Source organism: Scaptodrosophila lebanonensis, unplaced genomic scaffold (assembly GCF_003285725.1).
Source record: "Scaptodrosophila lebanonensis strain 11010-0011.00,11010-0021.00 unplaced genomic scaffold, SlebRS2 tig00000001-arrow-pilon, whole genome shotgun sequence".
Lineage (NCBI taxonomy): Eukaryota > Metazoa > Arthropoda > Insecta > Diptera > Drosophilidae > Scaptodrosophila > Scaptodrosophila lebanonensis.
In genome coordinates this window covers 3074158-3097422 of record NW_022060529.1, presented here as the reverse complement: position 1 = coordinate 3097422, position 23265 = coordinate 3074158, and the positions used below count along the sequence as shown (strand labels likewise).

General features: G+C 37.7%; 1 protein-coding gene across 3 annotated transcripts; it reads right to left on the bottom strand.

Annotated features, from left to right (window-relative positions):
• Positions 1-277: 277 nt before the first annotated feature.
• Positions 278-23213, bottom strand: LOC115621081 (CDK5 and ABL1 enzyme substrate 1). Of its 3 annotated transcripts, XM_030514615.1 has the most exons (9): positions 22825-23213; positions 20899-22109; positions 4443-4856; positions 4240-4366; positions 4031-4179; positions 2550-2582; positions 2067-2184; positions 1241-1434; positions 278-1163 (listed from the first exon to the last, which is right to left on the bottom strand). In XM_030514615.1, the coding sequence occupies exons 2-9, from the start codon at positions 21669-21671 to the stop codon at positions 818-820; spliced, it is 2154 nt and encodes a 717-aa protein (XP_030370475.1). In that variant the 5' UTR covers positions 21672-22109; positions 22825-23213; the 3' UTR covers positions 278-817. The 3 variants fall into 3 exon arrangements, with proteins under 3 accessions (XP_030370475.1, XP_030370483.1, XP_030370492.1); XM_030514623.1 differs by lacking the exon at positions 2550-2582 and having other exon boundaries at positions 22825-23212; XM_030514632.1 differs by lacking the exons at positions 20899-22109; positions 22825-23213 and adding an exon at positions 4944-5035.
• Positions 23214-23265: the final 52 nt, after the last annotated feature.

The window sequence follows — 23265 nt, the reverse complement described above, 5'->3', positions numbered from 1 at the left end:
TCGGATGGCGCCAGTTGGGGCGGATTAGTTAGCTTTCGGCGCACGGCTCGCAGCAATAGTAAGCAGCAGAGATCGTTTGGTTCCAGTTGGGCACTGGTCGGGTTCAAATTTGAATATTTTCACGTACAACCGCTGTTAGTGGGTTCATAGTTGTTGTTGCTGTTGTCATTGCATTGGCCTCCAACTGTGTCCATTGGCGGTCCGCGACTGGCTTATCAGCGCCCTATTATGTGCTTAGACCCATTTGGTTGCCGCATAAATTATACGCTCGAATGGCTTTCAGTATACGAGTATGTATGATTTGTTTACATTTTTATTCATTTTATAAATGTTTATAACAAAAAACCGACAAAAAAAATGGTAAGTATAGAACATGATGAAACATAAACACTTATGTGGCTATATAGGGGAACCTACTACCAGGATTGGGAGCGTTAAAAATTGTCAAATTTCGTAGAAACTACTAAGCAGATAGCAAAACTTAGTTTACTTACTAAATATATCTAATATGTAATTCATATATAGGTATTATTATTAATATTATTATCATACTCATGGTCCGTCAAAGCCGTAACGGTGACACGTGCAAAATAAACAAAATATTGTTGCATACTTTTGAGCACCAGGAACAAGCCAAGGTAGTACAATCTACTATCATCCCAAAAGTATGCAATGGAAAAGGGAATTTCCTCTCCTACTTTCTGCTGCCCTTGCGACGCAAATGATGGCGTGTTGTTGTTGCCGCCTGCGCCGCTGCCAAGGCCACCGCCTGCGCTGCTGCCGTCAAACGCTTTTCGGCACAGCGCTTGGGCCAATTCTAGGATTCGTAGAGCAAACGCTGATAGTGTGGCAACACCTCATGCATGGGCACATGGAGGCTGAACTCGAGGGCAACCAACACGGCGAATTCCGATGAGATGAGCTCCTTCCGATTCAGTCGGAACACGCTCTCCGTCTTCTCGATGAGGCTCTTGAGCGCATCACCCTTCACGTCGTTCATCTTGGCACTGAGCAGCAGACAGGCGCCGGCGCACAACTTGCGATTATTCTTATTTATCAGATTGGCCAGAATTAGCTTCTCGAAGTAGACATAGGCCTGCGATATGGTAACCAAATCAATGCGCGAGTCTAGTTTGTTAATGCGGCGCATTTCCCGCTTAATGCTGCACACAAACAAAAATAGAAAATAATTTATTTTAGTTATAGATTGTCCGACATTATAGATCCAATAGCACTTTACCTTCTGAGCTTGCTCAGCGTTAGCTGTATGTGTGGAAATTTCTCGCGAAACTTATCGTTGAGCTCCTTCTTCAAATCAGATGGGCGCACGTAATCTATGACGGATGTCATGTACGAGGTGAATGTTAAAAGTGTACGATGCTTGCCAGCAATAAGCTCCGGATCGTCCAAAATACTTGCCGAATAATGTTGATACTGCAAAGATAGGCAATTAATTAGAAATCAATCTTGGGATAATTATATAGTGTACGCGTATGTAAGCCCTTACTACTATAGAACTAAGGCTAATTCAAATATTTATATATGTTTTTAAAATGTACCTACCTAACGATTCGAAAGATCAGCAGGAAAAGTTTTTAGAAGTTTGAAAACCATCTACTTAGTACATTCTTTTCAGGAAGTGTTATTTCAATGTTTTAAAATGTTTCCGAATTCAGACATTATATTTTTAATTACTTGTATGAATATTTTTCAGCAGAAAAGTTTAGAGAGATGGAAAACCATCTACTTAGTAGTAACATTCTCTCTTAAATATAATAGTTTTGGCTATCTAGGAGGTGTATTATTTCGGTGATTAGTATACAAAAACATCTTCGATTTCAGACTTGAAAATTTTAATTATGAATATAAGTATATATAATATATTTCAATTCGCTCGGTTAACAATACTCGAATCTAAATTGAGTTGATTTAAAAAAAAAGCAGGACTAGCTGCTGAAGAATGTATTTGATTCTTTTTTCATTTATTTTAATTATTTAGTTATATTTAGTGATATATTATTGTGATATTTTTCTTCAAAAACTTGTCAGTCTTTTGATTTGCTTACCGGCAATCCACGCGCCGTATCACCGCCCAGTATTATGCTCTCTATGTCCATATCCAGCTTCATGTCGGGCGTTGGACTGGCCGCGCTGTTACGATTGTTATTCTCATAGGTGAAGCACCTGCGAAGTGATTAGCATGGCGTTAGAATAAGTTGTTGTTCAAATATATAAGTACATATAGTAATACAAGTATAGTGAAGAAGAAAGCAAAGCGTGATAGGTACAGATATATACAAGTAATAAGTTGTGAATTGTGGTTAGTGGAAGCGTTTCTGTATCGATATTTGTTTGTTCTGGCATATTGTGGGTGGTTGGGTGTAGAATGTAAGTGGAGAGTGAGTTTTGTTAGTGGCTGGATTTTTCGACTACTTGAAAGCTAGGCTTGTTAACGGCTCCGATCTCAACGAGGTCGCCATTTAATGGCAGCTGAGACAGATGCAGTTAACCTTGTCTTTATATTTTTATTAGCTGCTTCAAAAATTTACCATTTGCCTTGACGTTTGGTTATGGTTTTTGTGCTGAAACGAAGTAGTGCAAAGCGTTATGATTAGCAATAAGTTAATGGTATAAAATGTTTGCGATACTCTGTGTTTACGGTACATATATTTATGGAAGGAGGCATGGGAAGTGGTTAGGGGGTCCGGTGGCTACTTCAGTGTTCGATTACAATGCTGACATATGTATAACTATTATATAAATACAATATTTGCTGCGTCAGTCGGTAACCAAATTCGAAAAACATATCATGTGGTCATTAACAATAACAACAGCAACAAAGCTTATACGAGCCCCCATTTCTGCTGATGACTAAGTAAGCTTCCATATGTTGAAGCTATTATTTGGGCAACGCATTTGTTGATGAGCTTGAAAATTCTTTAGCTCGTGCTTAGGCACTAAAAACAATGTTGCTGATGTGGAAATATAGAGTTACGAAAAAAGCCAACACGCAATTAAAATAATTTAACAAAATTGTTATACTTATTTAAACACTGCTGTTGTTATGTAAGCAATGTTCTTTTCTTTTATTTTGATAGTCAAGGTGGGTTTATAACAAACCATTAACAACGGCTTTAAAGGCCAGGAGTTAATAACAATCGACCAAAAGTGGCCTGGTTCTGAAATACTGCTTTTGAAGATTCTAAAAAGTTTTCATTATATAAGCGAAAGTATTGGACGATCATAAAGTCCACAAAACCACTAACTCAGACGTCTTCAACTAAGGACCGTTGAAGAACTGTGTTCTCATTATGTTAGAGAAAGTATGGCATGATAACAAAGTCCTCAAACTATTAACTCAGACGTCTTCAACTAAGATCAGCTGTAGAACTAAGGAGAATCATTTGAAGATCTGAAGAAGTTCTCAATATGTTAGAGAAAGTACGGGATGATAACAAAGTCCTCAAACGATTAACTCAGACGTCTTCAACTAAGATCAGCTGTAGAACTAAGGAGAATCATTTGAAGATCTGAAGAAGTTCTCAATATATTAGAGGAAGTATGAGATGATTATAAAGTCCTCAAACTATGAACTCAGACGTCTTTTGTTTGCAAGAAAGACCAACTAACCATCTCGAAACTTTCAGATTATGGTGATTCTAATTAGACAACTCCCAACCCTGAATCCTTAAGTAACCAGAATTTGTCAGACCTCCGGTTCCCAATTGTTGGATAGAACATAAAGGGATATCTTTTACTTGCAATCTCATCCCAAAGGGTTCGGAGCAAAGTACAAAATACGACAGGTAAGAGGGGGTTGGTTGCTTTTGTTACAGTTAGATTCTCGGGTAGGGCCATGTGTGGAAAATGCGGTTCATGTATCAGCATGAGCATGAGCCATGGATGTATGTAATTATGTGTATGACAATGGGACTGTTGATGTGTGTTGTGTGGGGTGTGCGCGCTTTCTAGGTCCTAAATTTAGTTGAACCCTAGACCTATTCAGCACTGCATAGGAAATTGGACCAACCTGGCTATGCCATGATTTTTAAGCGCTGCTGTGCTTGTTATTTCTATTTGATTATCAAAAACGGAAGGATTTGCCGATGCATTGCCATGCTTCTTCCGGTCCTTCTCATACGGTCGTGATGGTATCAACAGATGTCCATAGGATATATCCTGAAAAACAAACATAAACAATAAAAAAAACTACGGAAAAAGGTGCATTGTTAAACTAACCTGACCGCTCTCTGCCTTTTGTATGCCCAGCAAATCAAAGGGATCAAAGGGTGCATCATTTATGGAGGACAGTGGACGTGAAGTGGAGGTATTACGTCGTCGACGATCCTCCTTACGAAATTCGCCACTGGAAACAAAAAATAAGGTGTGGTTAAGAGGTGGGTTTATTGCACTTATCTACGAGTATAAAAATAAAAGCTCACCGTCCATTCTTGCCTTTGCAATAAGGCAATGCGGAGAAGATAAAGAACGGCACTTTACGCGACACCAGCACCACGCGTCCCTCGCGTTGTCCTTGCAATCCCGCTGTCGATGGCCGTTGACCCACATAGCGTGAATCACTTATCTGCACCGATTTGTTGAGGCTGTTGCGAAAACTGCCCCCAAAGGTGCTAACGGGCGCTAAACTCTCTGTACTGCTGTCATCGGTAATGTGACTCGCACTCGAACCGCTCAGAATCTGGTAAGTGCGCTTCAGGCTGGTGCCCCCACCCAGCGGAGCTGTGGTGGTTACCGCCGCCGCCATATGACGCATGCCCGGTGCGGTATTTAAACGCGCACGTCGCTCCGGTTGCAAACTCTGAGTAACCGCTTCACTCGCTCCATTGCTGAAGGTTCTGAAAGAGAACAAAAGATGGGTCTTTACAATACATCGCAGAACTTGTCAATCATTGACTCAATATTTATAATAAACAGAATATTACCGAACAGGTCTTCTAGGCACATCATTCTTTTTAGGAGTGAATAATACATGTTTAGTGCTTACTTGCATTATCTTGTATTGACATGAGAGATATAATATTGCCCAATATTTAAAAACAGAGAACTCTAAATTTTTTATAAATCTAGTAGATCTGAATCGAAATGTTTGGAATCCTTGCCAAACTTTGATTAAATGTTCTACACGGCCAGTGAAAATCCACACCATTTAGGATATACATAAATCTATTATTAATTTTTTGGCAGAAAAGCGTCTCAGGTTCTATATTCGTAATACATAACACATTAAACGATGGTTCGTTTTTTAGAATTGTTTCGGTTTTTGAACAAGTGAATACAATTAAACAAAATAATTGAGTGTTAAATTCCAAATAGGAATATATAAATAGAAATACATATACATATAATGTACAACAGGGTTCGGTTCTTGGTTTCTCATTGTTGTATAAATCAGATCTTTCGATTCCACTGCCTTGTTGATACATACATATGTATGTATGTAAAATGTTGGTTTTCAAGAGTTTTTTTGTTGTTTGTTTTTGGGTTTTTTTTCCTAGAACACATTGTCTTCAAAAACGATCTAAGCGCAACAGGCGCTCAAAATAAGCAACAAGTATATTACATAAAACATAATAGGGACCTTGAAGGCGATTTTCGATTATATGAATTTTTTTTCAAGTTGTGAACACGCTTCAAAAAAAATGCGGCAACTAATTCATAGATATGTGTGTACATACATATGTATGTACATATGTACATGTGTGTAGGTACCACACAACATATGTATGTATGTATGTATGTATATTTGAATGTATATACACACATATGCTATTTATAATTCAGTTTCAATGGCACTGAAAAACACTGACCCATGCAAGGCTAGATAGAGACTGAGACAGAGAAAACAAGAGAGAGAGAGGGAGAGAGAGACACAGAGTTGAAGAGTGAGGTAGGTGCACACACCCCTTCCGTACCGATCGATATTTTCACAGGCAAACAGCAAAGTGCAGTCAACGAACAGTCTTACTGTTAACAGTTGCTCACTTAACAGCAGTTGAAGCAACAACAACAACACGGGAAACAACAACAAAAGACAGAATGCAGCGATCTACGTTGACGCTGCTGTTGCTTATCAAAGCAACGACGTGCTCTTGAATTCTCTATTGCTTTTCGGTATTTTTGGAAAACCTATACACACTTGATATACAAACATATGTATGTACATGTATGTTTGTATGTATGTATATGAGTGCATGTGTGCGTGTGCGAGTGTGTTTGTGTCAAATATTTGTGTGCGTGAAGGGCAAACATTAGTTTGGCTCCACTCTGGGCTAGGCTACGCAGTTCGTCAACGACTCTGTGCGCCTAATAAATTACCTTGAGATAATTGGTCTAGGTCGAGGTTACAAGTAAACTTGAAGAAGCTTGAAGCTCCATAATTAACGGTAAATCACGTGCTGCCTTGCCAGTGCGTGAGAAGGCGCTACTTCGCTTGGAGAGCGGGTGGGCGGCCCACGAACCTGTGCATTAATTAGGCAAGCCCCACATTGCTGATACCGTATTAAATATACATATGTACATACATACATACATAAATATATAGTAGACATAAATATGATGAACGCCTGCCTGCCTTCGTCAACCTGTCATAACCCGTTAATTAGTTGGAGTATTCTAACAGGCGCCCAGCAAAGGGCAACAGAATTCCAAAAAGAAGAAGAGAGCAACAAATAAACAAATCGAAGAAACCTAAAAAAACATTTGTAAAGTGCAAGAGGCCGCGACAGCCAAATAAAATACCATCATTTACATTTTTGTAACAGACGCGCTGGCTGAACTGAAGAAATGTAATGCGAAGAAGAAGCGACGACTAAGGAGGCCCAAGGTTGTCTTGCTGTTGTTGTTATTATTGTTGTTGTTACACTTTGTTACGGCACGCACCGAAAAATTTGTGTTGTTGCTGCTATGCTGTAATTTATTAAGCCACTAATGAATATGTGTGCGTGTGTATGTATGTATACCTGTTTATTTGTGTTTGCGTGTGTAGGCCTAATAACAAAGTGTGATAAGAGTATGATATCACGCATGTGCAAGGGAGAGGGAAGAGTAGTCCGGAAGGCAGAGGGGTGCTGCAATGCTGACAAGTGCAGCTAGTGTGTGTGTGTTGGTATGCGATAGTGTGTTTCTTTCTTCTTTTTTTTTTTTTGTTGATCGCCAGTTTGCCGCAAGCTGCGCGCCTGTTTCTTAAACAAACAATATTTAAATTTTTTACGCATTCTTTTACAGCCGAATTATTGAAGAAGCACGCTTCAGATTAGAGATGGGCACGGGCCGGCTATTTTCGGCCCGACACGACACGGCCACGAAATTAACTTTTAGAAACACGCACGCGCACGCACGACGAAAATTTTTCTTAACACGGCCCAACACGGCCCAACACGGCCCAACACGAACTTTTTATATATTAAATATAAAAATTAAAAAAAAATATATATATATATATATAAACATTACAAATTTTTATTCAGAAAGATTATCTTATCAATATTTGAGCTAAGAAGCCGAGTACGTCGCTCATTTAAAATATGTCCAGAAGTGGAAAAAACTCGTTCGCTTGTTGCAGAGCTGACAGGGATATTGAGTATATGCCTTGATAATTGCCGTAGCATTTTACATTTGTTGTTTTTTCCAGAATGTTAGCACACAAATTCCTGGATCAACTACACTACTTATATAGTCATCTATTTCAATATCCATTCTTGACCTGTCCAATTTAATTTTGTTTTTGAATTATTAGTGTCCAAAAATTCAGAAAAGTCGTGTTGACTATTGGCTGCTTCGTTTTCTGATTTTAGTGTTCTTTCGTGTTTCCTCGTGCGTGTTTTGTCGTGCCTTTTTGGCTCAACACGAACACGCACGGCCACGCACGAAATCGGAATTTACAACACGAACACGCGGGCCCACGCGTGGCACGAAGTGCCACGACAAAAAACACGGCCCGTGCCCAACTCTACTTCAGATGTTTACGCAAAAATGCAATTTCAAAATCATAACATCTGCGTCTATAAACATTGGATCAGACGTTTGGAAATATCGGCATATAGTATGATCGCTTTGGAATATTTTATTTATGCATACATATGTACATATATTCATATTCATACATGTACTTATGTATGTGCGAGGGCAAGTCAATAACTTGTAAAATACAAGTAAAACAAGTTGTGAGGTATGTATGTATGTATATTTCTCCCTTTCTTTACTAGTTTATAAGATTGGACTTATAAAATTTTACCCGCAATGGTCACATTTGTTTAAAGTTTTAGGAGGATATGCTAATTAGTAGTGTGTGTGTTGACAGCTATTTGTTTACGATGCAAAAGTTACAGACAAGTTTGCTTGAAATTTTGTTGCCTCACCCTTACAACCTCTGCTAACGACGATAATGCCGGAAGAGTGTAGGAAATTGTGCTCGAAAATCGAGGTGTTGGCATTAGAGAGATAGCAGCGTCTTTCGTTGATATTTTAGGAAACAATTAAAAGTATTCGCAAGATTTGAATATGTAATTTCTCTGTGTCGCGTCATGAGTCGATTTAGGACATGAAAAGGGGGATATTCTTTAGTGCCTTCCGCGAATTTCCGGCCGGGTCCTATAACAAGTGCATGGAAAATTGGTTTAACCATTAGCATACCTTTATTAACTTAAATGGAGCCTCTTATTGTTTCTAAGAATTTTAATTTAACTTAAAATATATTAATATGATCAAATCAGAGATTAATTTCTCAAATATTTGATACATGGTGGTAGAACCGTGGATGAGTTTATTAAGAACAAGAAAAAAAGTCTATGCATTTATTCTTAATCAGCATGATGAGACGAATCGATATAGCCATGTCCGTCTGTCTGGATGAACACCTAGAATTCGCCAGCTTTCGATGTTTAAGTTGTTACAATTTTTAAGCAGCTTAAAGTTGTTGCAAATCAGATTGACCCATTTTCCCCTCATTTACATATACTATGTACTAGTACCTTTCATCGTCAGTGAGTCGGTCACGTGCCTTTTGTTTTTATCATTTATTTTCTTGTTTAGCTGTTAATGCGACAGCTGTACAAACAATTTTTTAAAAATCAATTTGCACTCTACTGTGTCTATTTAAGATTGTAATTAAAGCCTCTGGCCCAGTTGTTAACTGCCCAAATTGGATGAGCAGCAGTCTGCCCTCTAGACTTGTTCTGTCTGCTTATCAGGTAACAAATATTTGATTAAGTGATACTAAAAACTTGTATCAATTTGCTTTTCACATCTCTACACAAACACACACACATGCAAATAAAACATGCTCGAGATATATGAAAATATTTAGTAAATGGTAGTCAGTTGAAATCTATTCAATTGACGTCCATTTCAGTCCCATAGCTATTGGTTTAATTGCTTTGTATGCCAGCGCCCCCCAATCAGCACACTTGACTTGACTTGACGGGGTCAATTAATTCTTATCAATATGCTTTGTCTTGTTGTTTAATACTACATATACTTGTATATATATATATATTCTATATTTATGTGCTATCAGTTGGAGCTGGTTCTTGCGCACAATTGCTTTTCAATTATATTAAATAGGCCTCTTTAAAAATAAACTATGCATCACGTGCCATCGTATTCGTATTGCCATCTGTAGAGCGATTGGAAATTCCAACATGTGTGCGTTATAACGAGCTAAAAATACATAGGCGCTGTGGAATATATAGTATGTTCCTGAAAGAAAGCATCGCTTAACGCAAGCAATACACTATTGAGATATAACCTGGGGACAATATCTCAATAGATGACAATTATTATTTGAAGAGGCGTTAGCTTCGCACCCCTACTGTATACAAATAAGTATGACCCGTACTATTCATTATAACTTTCACAACTTGTATTTATTTTTTGATAATTATTTGATTGAATTTAAAACAATCCCGGATGCAATGCACATATGCCAACGGGTTTTCCAATCCCCGAATCAGTCCAAATTTTCTTTTCTGGAATGGCCCTCAGTACCTTTTTCAAGTTGGATTGAATCTCTCTTCAATCGTATCAAAACAATGTCCCTGAAGTGGGCTTTTCAATTCAGGTTAAATTAGGCGAGCAATATATACTATGCCTTTTTTTCAGCAAAATGGCACAAAAGTTCTCTTAAATTGGTGTTGATATATCCAATAATAACTATAGTTCTTGTTGTGTTTGGTGTTTGTAGTGTTTATAAGTTAATGTTATTAGTCGATTTGGATGTGGTTCGTTTGCAACGATCTCACAACCCTCTTTGAAAATGGTATGCAATTTAAAATTTTTTGTTTTTTTGCAAAATTCCTTACGTTTTGGCTGCAAAAATACATTTTTTTAACCGAACTTCTTCCGGACAATGGAATAAAACACAAGCCCATATATGTAAGCAATGAAGAAAACGGAATAGAAATTTGATACAGCGTGCAGTGAAAGTGCTATCAACTTAAAAAAAAGGTTTTTCATATTTACGTCAAACTTGTGCACAGTAGTATAGATACATATGTATTTAGCTTGTTGATTACCTTTCTTTAAGTTCTGTGATTGCGAAACATGTTACGTTCAACAAAGAGTAAGAGACGGAGGTCTGAAGTTCGTCTGGGCACAATATTTGCCTACTTTCGAAGCAAATATTTGTTATGATAACCAGAATGGGTTCTACTTGCATATTTTGAAATGTTTGGGAGATCTTAAAGCAAATATCATTGGAAACACGGTTTAACAAGAAACTGATGTATGAGAGCAGAATGAGGTTGCTTTTTTTTTTTTGAAATAAGTATATGCTGATCTACTTAAGAACGAGAGAAAATTTAAACTGTGTCAGGACATCGCAAACGGTTTCCTTAAGTCAGCGAAACATCGAATTTGTCTTTAATCCGATTCGATATGGCTATTAGATGCTCAGTATGTTTACTAAGAACGTCCAAAAGATTGCGACAGTTGTAGTTGTATACATATATATGTATATATATTGTATATATATATTTTTATACCCTGTACCCGTAGGGTAAAAAGGGTATATTAGGTTTGTGCAAAGTATGTAACATACAGAAGGAAGCATCTCCGACCCCATAAAGTATATATATTCTTGATCAGCATGATGAGAGAAATCGATCTAGACATGTCCGTCCGTCTGTCCGTCCGTCTGTCCGTCTGGATGAACGCGAGGATCTCAGAAACTATAAAAGCTAGAATAACGAAAGTTGGCATCCAGATTCTCCTAAGTCCGAGTAAGGACGAGTTTATTTTTTTTTTTTAATTTCCCCCCCCTTCCCCCGCTGCAGAATTTCGTCAATAGCGTCCACATTTCAAATGCTACCTAAACCAAACTTTGCACACATAATTTATATATAATTGTCTACTGTTGTTCAAAATTTTATTCAATTCGGTCAATTCTAAGAAAAGTTATTAGCGAAACAAATTCTCGCCAGTACAACCCCACCAAACTGCAGCAACAAGTTCGCTCTTCTTCTTCCTCTTTTTGCTGCTGCTATGGGCGCATATAACTCAGTGACGGAAGTTTACCTGGGTACAGGGTATTACACTGTCGGGCTTGCTCGACTGTAGCGTTCTCTCTTGTTTTAGTAGGGATAGTATAAACAAGTTGTCTGTTCAGGCAATAAAATGAGCTCACTGAGCAAGCGAAAATTCATGAATGTACATATTCGATGGTTTAATAAAATATACACACATGCGTACATACGCACATAAAAGCGTTTATTTAAACAAAAAGCTGCTACCTACAAAAAAAAGCAGCAACTTGCCAATAAAGTTAAACACGTTTAGTAACCGGTGAAAACCAATTGGCACAAAAAATTATATGGTTAACTGTCAAGCTGCAAGAAACGCGAGCAAAACGCACAAAACACCTTAATCTTTTGAAGTATGTACAAGTACATACTATGTATACCTATCTGATTGATGACGCACATTGTGACAGCAAGTACGTGCAATTATATACAAGTATATTTACAAAAAAAATCCTAAACAGACCTGAGATACTCATGTATGGTTTTATTGCACAATATATATTTGTTGATAAGCAAACCCCAAATAAAATAGGAAATAAACATACTGACAGTCACTGTAAACGGTCTGAAGCGGCACAAATCGTTAAGCCATAATGTTAGCAAAAAAAAAAAAAAATACAATTTTGGTTGTAAACAAATGAACAGCACAAAAGGAAAAGCGCAAGAATACGCCGATACTTTTGCTTCCAGCGCACAGTGGATTAAATTAGTTTATTCAAAAATTTAATCAACACTTAAAAAATGTGAAAGTTTCTCTCAAATAGATGCAAAATGTTTTAAATCAATTTTACGGAGTTTTAAAGATATAAAGTATGGTAGGTATGGTCAGACATAATAATTTCCGACCAAATTTTGGTTATTTTACAGATCCAAAAAGTGCACTTTGTAGACGAAATTCTTATTGGTTTTAATAAAAAGAACATTATATTCATAACATGCTTAAAAATTTTACGCATTTGTGCGCAAATTATTTGCATGTTCGACCACACCTTTACTTTCATGCTTGTGGTTCGCTAGAAGTACAGATCATAGGAGAATTGTACGTTTCCATTGACATTCCTAAACACAAAGCTAAGGTTTATTTTTTGTTGTGGTTCGATAGAATCTTCGTGTTTGGGAAGATTGCATATTTCGATTGAATTTATTAATCTGTCAATATATTAGACATTTTTAAAGTTCGCTCTATCGATTTTATTATAATTTATTGAATAATACTTTATTATTCCTCCCCGATGTTTGCAACGAGTTTTGTTCAAACGCGCCATTGTGTGGTGTTTTGCTGGCATTTAATACGCGCGGAAGCGTCAATTTATTATTAGTGGTACACATGTATATACGAGTGTGTATGTATGTGAGTACTGCGCTACACCAATCAGCCGCATTAAGTCCAGACCTTAGTTTTTTTACGCTGTTATGTACACTATAGATAGGAGCTTTCAATTGAAGGTTGTTAGTTGCTATTAAAACAAACAGCGAAAAGCGAAAGACCACGTCATAGAAAAAGCGTTCAGGGGTTTGTGTGTGTTTTTGAATTTCTTCTCGTAATATATCCATGTCGGGCGTTATGTACTCGAAGGGTGAAAAGGGTATATTAGATTTTATGTAAAGTCTGTAACAGGGATGAGAAAGTATTTCAGATCCCATAAAGGCTTTAAAATCTTTAGCCGCATGACGAGTCAAATCAATCTGCCCGTTATACACGTCCGTTTGGATGAACAGCTGGATTTCGGAAACGACTGAACCCACATTATCCAAACATAGTATGTAAACTCGAAACATTCTCTTATTGCATGGTAAGACTTACAATAGGATTTAAAATCTTATATCATTCTAAGGGACTATCAGATCAGACTCTTAGATCATACAGTGGACTGGTAAATCATTTCACTTGAGTCTTGAGGCGAGTGGGTTTGAATGGGCATTTAGATTGTCGAAATATTTGCGAATAATGTGTGTAATTTAGTTACTGCTATTAAAATGTTAGGGGTATTTAATCTGTTTTGTATATATTAAATACATATTTGGTATGTATGTTAATATTTGAAGAGTTATTTTGATATAATTAACATGTGTACACAGCTTCTCCTGCTTCCAGATACTGATTTTAAATATTTAATAAAAATGTTATCCTAGCATTTTATCGCACAAGACGGTCATATATCACGATTATATTAGCAAGTCATCTGCATAAATACATGCACATGCAGTGCGTAAATGGATAAAGATAAGCGCCACAACCACTTGAGTAGCACACAAGTCTGTGGTTTTATGAAGCAACTCTTAATAGGCGTGTTCCATCGCTTTATGGCATACTATGTATTAGTATGTACATATGTTTGTGTTCATTTATCTATAGTGAATTATTGTGGCTTGTTTCCTTATCAGCTTGTTGCGCAAAATCCCTATAAATAAATGAGAGAGAGAGACCAACAACCAGAAGAAAAACAAATTCGTTTGCTCGTTGCCCCCCTTTGTGCCACATCCCGAATCAAAATACAGGCCTGCTGACTAAGGCCGTCATTGTGTTTAGTAAAAAATGTAGTATGCGAGCGCTATTTTCTTCTTATCATTGCCCGATGGCTTTTTGCAATTGTTGTTTTGCTTTTGTTTCGTTGTTTATGTTTGTTTTTGTCTTATATTTTATTTCGTTGGCAAACAAAGCGGTTCAAAGCGGTTCCAACAAGTTTTCGTTTCACTCTTTGAGTCTGGGAGTTGAGTTGAAAGCCGTAAAAAATCGAGTAACAAAGTTGGAAAATGGTATAATAATACAATACTTTTTAATTTCAAGTTAAATTCAAGGATTTATGGAAGTTTAGCGAGTAACACTAGGCTTTCAGTCGATCAGTTGATGAATGTAGATGCTTTTTACTAAGTTTGAAGACAGTTTTCCCCATTTAGAGTTCGAATTTTCCACAACCCCATGTGATCACTACATACACATTTCATCTACATTACAGTCAGAACTAATTACTTACTGTTTGTCTGTGCGTTGATGACAAACTGTATACATGTCAGCTACAAACCCACACGTGCAGACAGGCATGACTATATTGAATTTTCTTATCATGGCTATAAATATGGATATACTGGACCAACACACCTATGTAGATAGGAAGCTAACACACATGTAAAAAACTGTGGTCAATAATAATTGGCAATTATTGGGTCAATCGGAAGATAGGTTTATCGTTGTTGTAGGTAGTCAATTCTGTCGATATTGATTTCCATACACAACGCGTTATATGCCCAGGAGCACTAAGTAACTAACTAAATAACTTACTTACATACAAGCACACCTACATCGATATATTTATGTAAACATGTACATATATTAATGACAGCCCTATGTCTCGAAGCGAATGCATTCTGATTATACTATATAGTGGTCTGGCCTTGAAATGCATTTGCCGGCAACAGCTGCCAAGGATTAGAACACAAGTAGTAAACAAACAACAGTGTTCAGGCAATAACAACAGCATATAAACTGGTTCTTATTACGTCGTCTAAAAACTGCATATAACTTGGCTTCAAGGTTACCCAGTTAAATGGCGGTCAGAGCCAGGGAAGGTAAGGGAAGGGAAGGAAGGGAGGCCGGCCTTTGGTACAGGTTTTGATTCAGCTTTGGGCCAACCCTGACATTGACATTAATGCGTATGCGTATGTGTGTGTGTGTGCAGGATGTGAGCGAGAAAGCGTGTTCGCAATGGCGTTGCCAGATTGCTGCATAACTCACAGACAACAACAAGCTTTTCAAGTTCACTGTCAAGCGTCCGTGAATGTCCTTGAAGCCAGCTGGGGGAGGGTCGCTACAGAAAAGCTGCCAAGCCTTAAATCAAATTATAAAACGCATGACGTAGTTTCTAGTGTGGCAGGCAAAGGCAACAAAAATGAGTGAACACGACAATGCGATACACTTTCCTCCACTCATTTAATTCGGTCACATTATTCCAAAAGAACAGAACGAACAGTTAAAAAAGTTAAGAAAAAGAAGCAAACGTAGGGATGATAATAAAAAGAACATTTCAATTAATTGTGGAAGATAAATGAACTAACACCCAAAACTGCACTGCTCTCTGAATTTTTTCAGCTGTACCCTTTGGTTGTAGTGTACTAAAAAGTTGCTTACGCTTGTGACAAGTAAGAGGCATTTTGTCTTGGCTATCAAATTTTTTGTTTTGTTCACGACCTTTTCCATATTTCTTCTAGCTACCCTTCTTACAAACAATCGTGCCTCACTCAACAACAAGATAAAGCTCAAATTTCAAAACAACTTTCAAAGTGGCCGAAAACAACAACAGTAGAACAGAAGAACAGAAAAACAGAAAAAAGAGAAATAATAACAATAATCAGAGGCTCATGAATGAGCTCAGAAGGTGTTCGATAGTTTGTTTTGAATTTGAGGGACGCTATGTGCCTTTTTGCGTCTTATTTTTGAGCGTCTTTTGAAGGAATTTTGTGCTTTTTATCGCTTTTGTTTTTACGCTTTCTGGCTCATGCGCAGCATCATCATATCATTTTTGCACCCTATACAAAAAGAGGCAATGCAAATATTTGATCAGTATGACAAAACGCGTGTCGCGACGCGTCAATATAGAAAAATCCCGTTGTCCGCTGTATGAACGCAAGAATCTCAGAATATATAAGTGCTGGAATAAGCAAACTTGGCATCCAGATTCTTCTATTTTAGATAAAGTTCCAGTTTTTTTCTTTTCTGATGCAGTACCCAATAACTATTGATAATTCTAGTCATTTTTTACTTGAATTGGTCACGTGTCCGTATTCATGTTTTATCGTGATAGGTCAATTCTAAGTTGAAGCCATAAATTTAATCTGTTGTTATTGATGCTGCTTTGACTTAATTCTGTACTGCACACAAACACACAAAAAGTCCCATGGACACAGGGTATTTAAAAGATGAGCCCACCCGACTCTAGCATTCCATTCTGGTTTGTTTTTGTTTTTGAAAACAGGCTAACACTTTTCCCACAGGAAGTTGAAACTGTGACTCGCATAACAAAACATTATTGTAGCGGCATTTTATGAGTATTTTCTGCTACTGTTGTTGTTTTTTTGTTCTTTATTTATTTTTGCAACTTTGTGAGGCTTGGAATGCGCCGACTACGATGCTGCTGGAGCTGAGCAGCGGAAACAATTGTAATTGAAGCCTTGTGGGTAAAACTTTATTGCCTCACAAATTGTTGAAAAATACTTGATGATGTAAGCAATTCGAGAGTAGATTGGTGAATGGGAACGAGAGATTTTATTTATCAGCTATGGGAATTGTCATTCTTGGGAGCCATTAAGAATTTAGCTTCGTTGACGTTTTATATAAAAATCTGATTGTTTCATTCATAAGTGCTATTATATAAACTATTTATGAGGTTCTAATGCATACCGACATATGTATGTTCATACATTCTATATGTTATATCTTTGGATCGTAAGAAGTTCCCATAGGCGCACAAATGTTACTTAAAAAATTGCTTGATTAAAAGATTAAAATATGAGTAGATTTAGATTTTCATAACATAATTGATAAGTTACAGTTTTTTGTCTTAAGAAAATAGTTCTCATCTACTCGTCTGCGCGACTATTTCAAAGATTTATACGCACTCTTCACACATTCTTTCTACAATTAAGAATGTGAATAGACAGCAGATTCAAATCCGGAACAAGCACATACATAAGTACATATTTTGACCAAATCTCTGCTAAATTATGTAAAGGAAACTAGAGAAATTGTGGTTTAGGTTTCGATCAAATGAAATGGCTTTCAATAGGAGAAAGCGACTTGAAAAGAATAAAGGCTTTCCATGTTATCCATAGAAATACTGTCTGCATGAAAGCTATATCTGTTTCTTTTGGTAATTATAGTATATTTGTTTTAATTGACTTTTGGACTGAATGCTGAGAATAATAAGCAGACTCATTGCTGACCAAGTGCCAAGTGAAATATTGCATTTCGCAAACATTTGCACAATGAGTTGAGCTAGAATGCAAGCGACATTCACACATACATACATATACATGTATAGTGCATAGATAGGTGTACATACCTATTCGTACTTACACGTAAATTAACAGTCAGTGAACAGTTAGAGGCCCAGCGATGAGCGCCGCTATTTATAGCGCCTCTCCGTACCCTGCGCGGCCATCAGAAAGTGTCAAATGCACACCAATTAAAGGCTGCCGGTTGTCGGCTGTCGGCTGTCGGCGACTGGCTGACATGCCAAAAGAAAAGCCCGAGGTGGCCAAGGTGCCCAGGTGAGTGACATCGCGAAGAAAACAAAAGCAGCAACAACAAAAACAACACCCAACTTGCCACAAACGAGTGACGACAAGTGCAACGAGCCGCGGCAATGTGGTTGTAAAAATGTGCAAAACAAGGTCAGTCTGTCAAAGCGCGACGAATGCAACAACCGCTGCAATGACAACAACATTTACAATAACAACAACAACAACAACAACAATTTGCAGGCGAGTTCAACGTAACTTTAACGATGTTTCGGCCATGGAGTGAAAGCTTTCTGCGTTGCTCTGTGCTGTGCTGTTGTTGTAACTGAGCTTTGAGAATTTGAATTGCAAATGGTGCGGGGGACGATGCTCTTCAATGGCAATGCGCTCGCGAGTCGGGGGCGTTTTGCATGCGATTTTAGCGCGTTTTCAAAGTTTCTCGAGCATTGCGTAACTGTTGCGTGCTTTCCAAGAGTTTGCCAAAAACGCACGTTTACCTTTAAATATAGTAATATGCCTTGGTTGTGGTTACCCCAATTTTTATGACTGGACAATAGCATGTCTATCTCTCTCTTAGATATGAAAAGCCGTAGGATGATTCACGCTGAACTTTAGGCATGAGTTGTACTTTTTATACCCTGTACCCGTAGGGTAAAAAGGGTATATTAGGTTTGTGCAAAGTATGTAACATGCAGAAGGAAGCATCTCCGACCCCATAAAGTATATATATTCTGAATCAGCATGACGAGAGAAATCGATCTAGACATGTCCGTCCGTCTGTCCGTCTGGATGAACGCGAGGATCTCAGAAACTATAAAAGCTAGAATAACCAAAGTTGGCATCCTAGATCCGAGTAAGGACGAGTTTATTTATTTTTTTTTAATTTTCCCCCCCTTCCCCCGCTACAGAATTTCGTCAATAGCGTCCACATTTCAAATGCTACCTAAACCAAACTTTGCACACATAATTTATAAATAAATATCTACTGTTCTTTAAAATTTTATTCAATTCGGTCAATTCTAAGAAAAGTTATTAGCGAAACAAATTCTCGCCAGTACAACCTCCCCAAACTGCAGCAACAAGTTCGCTCTTCTTCTTCCTCTTTTTGCTGCTGCTATAGCGTTCTCTCTTGTTTTTTGTGCACCGCCTGATTGCCTTTGTGATGGTAATTGAAAAAAAAAAAAAAAAAAGAAGCGAATCACATAAAAATGATAGTGACAAGCCATTTAAGTGCGTGACAGTACCTATTAGGGGGGTGCGGGGCCGATGGATGCGCAAACAAATGTAACAGCCACAAATAATGGCCCACAACATGCTACACTGTAGCTGTTAAGTAGTTTGCGAGCCCGACACAACAACACTCGCCAACACTCAATTTGCATGAATTTAGTTCTTTTTGTACTTTGCTTTTGAATGAAATTCAATTAAACTGCGCCACATACGAACTCATGTATGGATATACAGTGTATACTATATATGTATGTATGCATGAAATATATTCAGACAGATGCCAGCAAAGTTGAGCAGCCGGGCCAGCAAACCAGAAATAATCGGTGCACAAGTCAAAAACGTGATCAAAAAATAAAATAAACACAAAAGAGCAAACACTAAAGAATTCAAATTTAAATTGGAAGCAAAAGTGCTTCAATTGCACAAATCAAGTTGATTATGTTGCAATTAAATATATATTTTGAATATTGTTTACAAATTCAATTGCATTCTATGTAGATCTTCTTACCAAATGAGGGACTGGATTTTGATTGCGTAAGTGAACACATTTCTCTATTAATAAAGGTCCCTTAATGTGCACGTACTCCATTTTTAGGACATTAAACAATATTTTGTTGCGGGGCGTTCTCATTTGTGAGTGTCAATTGGAATGTACAGCATTATGTGCTGGCGACGACATAAATTTAAAATGAAATTTGTACATTTTATAAATTCTATGAGCTTTCAATTAGCCAATATAGCTCTTAGTTTAGTTGAATGGAAGCCAAATTTTGTACGCAAATGATTCGGAGGTGTGAATTATTAAGACTTTGAATCGGAAAAATTCTATAAATAGAAATAAATATGCAAAATATGTGGGGAAAATGACACAGAAAGCGATTCGAGCTGTCAATCTGCAATCGGAGAGGTTCCAGGTGGCGATGAATCAGGCAATATCGAAAATATTTTGACATAACGCTTTCAGGAAAATTGAAATATTTACAAGAATTTGGAGCTTACTATACTTGAAATGAATTCGCAGCAATAGCTGAAGGGCTGGCGGAAAATTATAAATAAACATTAAGAGAGAACAGATGAATCAGTGAAGGAATTAAGAAACCGTTTATAAGACTATAGTAATGGTGTAAGGTATGGTGAAAGGTACGGATTCTTTGAGAAACTATCCCTTTGCAGCCCTAGCTTCCAATAAATGAAGGGTTATATACAGAATCTCGAGTTTTTTTTAACATTATCTCCCTTGTCGACCTGAATTTTCATTTATCTGACATGAGTAGTAGACAATTGTGAAAATTGTTTTTAGACTTAATTTGAAAAAAACCCGTTTAAGTAATAGCAGAAGTAGGTGAATGGAAAGATAAGATAAGAGAACACATACAATAGTTACATGAGTACTCCAGTGTTTCGAAAAAGGTACACTGTTTTTGAGAAACACGCTATATAAGTGGTATAAGGGGTTAGATGTGATTGCACCTCTGACAAGTAATATTATATCAATCCGTTCTGTTGCAAAATAAAATTTTCAAAACGATATTTTTGAAAGACTTTTTCAAAGAGGAGTTTAGAAAGGGGCCTCCTAAGAAGCCATACGAAGATATCTTAAGATATTATTGCGTTTGATATAGTCTGATTTTTTTGTAAAACATATATATTACAGCTTTGGTGTTCATTTTCAAAGTCTTTTTCAATGGCGTTTTCAAACAAGCCTTTAATTTGTATTAAATTACGATTTGTAAAAAGTCAAGTGTAAGGGGCTCTGTATTGTTCGAGAAAAATACTGTTTGCAAATATATTTATAAGAAGTGTAGTTTTTCAAATTACGCGGGAGTTCTTTGTAATTGAATACCAATTGTAAACCAATAAACATTTGTTTTTAAAGTATTTCAAGTTTATCACTCACCGTTCTCTAAGTGGCAACAATTTGCTGCCACCGCCAACGCCACCGCCGCTGCCCAAATTGGACACCTTGAGCGGTATCTTGACGCTGTCCGAATCGCTGCCACTCTCGGCGCCAGAGCCGCCGCTGCCAGCCGCGTGTTGCTGCTGCTGTTGTTGCTGCTGCTTTCTCATATTGCCACTGCCCGGCACAGCCGGCTGTTGGAGCTGCTGATGCTGGCGACCACACGAGGTGGGTCGCTTTATGTTGCGTCTCTCAACCTGCACAACGCTTGCGTTGTGGGGCTGGACATTCATCAGGTAGTGACCCATATTTTCAATTTCACTAAAATGCCCATCACCATCACTGGCACCGGCAGCCGAGGCGCCACAGTCATCGAGCCCGCCATCGGTAGTGCTGCCCATATGGATGTCGCCGCTGCAGAGCAACAGCGCAGCGCTGCCAACGCCCCCGCCTCCGCCTCCACCGCCACATTTGCCATTTGCTTGTTGATGGTTTTGTTGTTGCTGCTGCTGTTGCTGTTGTTGTTGTTGGTGCTGCGCCTGTTGGCTGCGCTGCTGATGATTACGTTGATAATGCTGATGATAGCCACCGGCGCCGAATCCCAACGCTGCCGTTGCGTTGTTGTTGGTTTGGTAGTTCTGGTTGCAGATGCTACTGCCAAATGTTGCGCCAAATTTTGTGTCCCGATGTGTGCCATCTAATGAGATATTCGATAGAAACGAGATCGCAGCCAATCTGCGCCTGTGTCTCGTCTTGTTAAGCGAACTTGCCATTAGGCAGTTAACCGTTTCGAAAGTTCCGGAGAAATGCAAAATGCACAAAGCGAACAACGATGCGGCGAATGAGAAGAAGACGCACCCGTTTAGTTCAACGGAATGTTTAAAGTTACTTATTGTTTTTAAAATTGCTCCTATATGTATTACAATATTGCACTTTTTTCACACTTTACGCGGGACGACACGTATAAATATTACGTTAATTATATTGGAAATTGCTTATAAGATTGTGTTCAAGTTGTGTTTTTGTTGGGTTTTTGTTAAAACAAAAACTTTTTAGTCTTTAAATTCGATGTCGAATTAAACAACAAATTACTTAAACGCGCCATTTTGCATGCAGAGCTATCAATTAGGTATTTAATATTTTAAAAAATTAATAAATTTTGTACTTCGTTGGTTTTTGTCGCTATTGTGCGGGCCCCGTTTGGATGCAGGCTGAAAGCAGAATGAATGAGAATTAATCAATAAATGTTTTGGCCAAAAATCATGCGAAAAGCTTTTGCCACTGCAAGTTGTTCGCTCAGCTGCAGAAAAAGCTGCGCCTCAAAGCTGCATGCAACGGCAAATTGTATCTAAGGTAGCTGCTGTTTTTTTTTATATTTTATTGTTGTTGCTGCCTGGTCATGTTTTCTGTGTCAGTAGCTTGGCAACGACTTATCGGCTCCTTGGGTTGCTTTGCAGGTCGGCAGGCTTTGTTATTGCCGGCATCAAATCACTTCGAATTCTACCTGCAGGCTGTATTTGTTGGGCAGTAGGAATTTTCCACAGCAAATAACAAGATCAAAACAACCCCTGAATACGCACAACAATATGCGTGGAAAATGTTGACAGCTGATTATAGGGGAAAACAACTACAACAACAACAACAACAGCTATTGTCGGCTAATTGGATTTTGTGGTACCAGCACGTGCGGCCGGTAGTTTGAAAAAAGGGTATAGGAAAATCAATGCAGCTTAAGACAACGAACAAGTGTGTGAAAAAGGAAGTGCGAAAATATTTACGACACCCACGCACGAACACACTCATATGTATGTATGTATACATCCCCATACAAATGTATGAATGTATGTGCATATATGGAGAAACATTTTGTGGTGTGACGTAGGCGCCAAATGGAAATAAAAATAACCGATTAAATAAAAAACTTACCAAAAAATCTATATATTTCTCGGAGAAATCGCAACGACTTTGTTGGTTTATATACATATATATATTATTAATTTATTAAAAATGTTTCAAGCGCACCATCTTGGAAATTTGCTAACACTCTATTTAAAAACGATTATTTTGCAGCTATCTAATGCCACACAATAATTTTAAGTTTTTTTTTTTTTCTATTTTTGTTGCCACACGAAGACTTAAATTTTTCTTTGCGGTGCTGCTTCTTCGTCTTGTTTCTTTTTTCTTCTATGACGGTTGTACACCCAGCAGCTGGCACTTGATATTAATAAGCTGGTTGCGTAAATTGATCAAATACAAATAATAAGTTAATAATTAAATACGAAAGAGCTTTGATTTTTTTTAACGCGCACGTTATAATTGCTTTGAAGCGTAATGATTGATTGTAAAAGCGAAAGACGAACTCGTCAC

Bases quoted from the DNA above. Each gene is read 5' to 3' on its own strand.
- LOC115621081 (XM_030514615.1), bottom strand. From the start codon at position 21,671: ATGGCAAGTTCGCTTAACAAGACGAGACACAGGCGCAGATTGGCTGCG. The intron at 4,180-4,239 runs GTTAGTTTAACA...TTTGTTTTTCAG, and splicing joins AAAAGGCAGAGAGCGGTCAG to GATATATCCTATGGACATCT. The intron at 2,185-2,549 runs GTAAATTTTTGA...ATCACTTCGCAG, and splicing joins ACCAAACGTCAAGGCAAATG to GTGCTTCACCTATGAGAATA.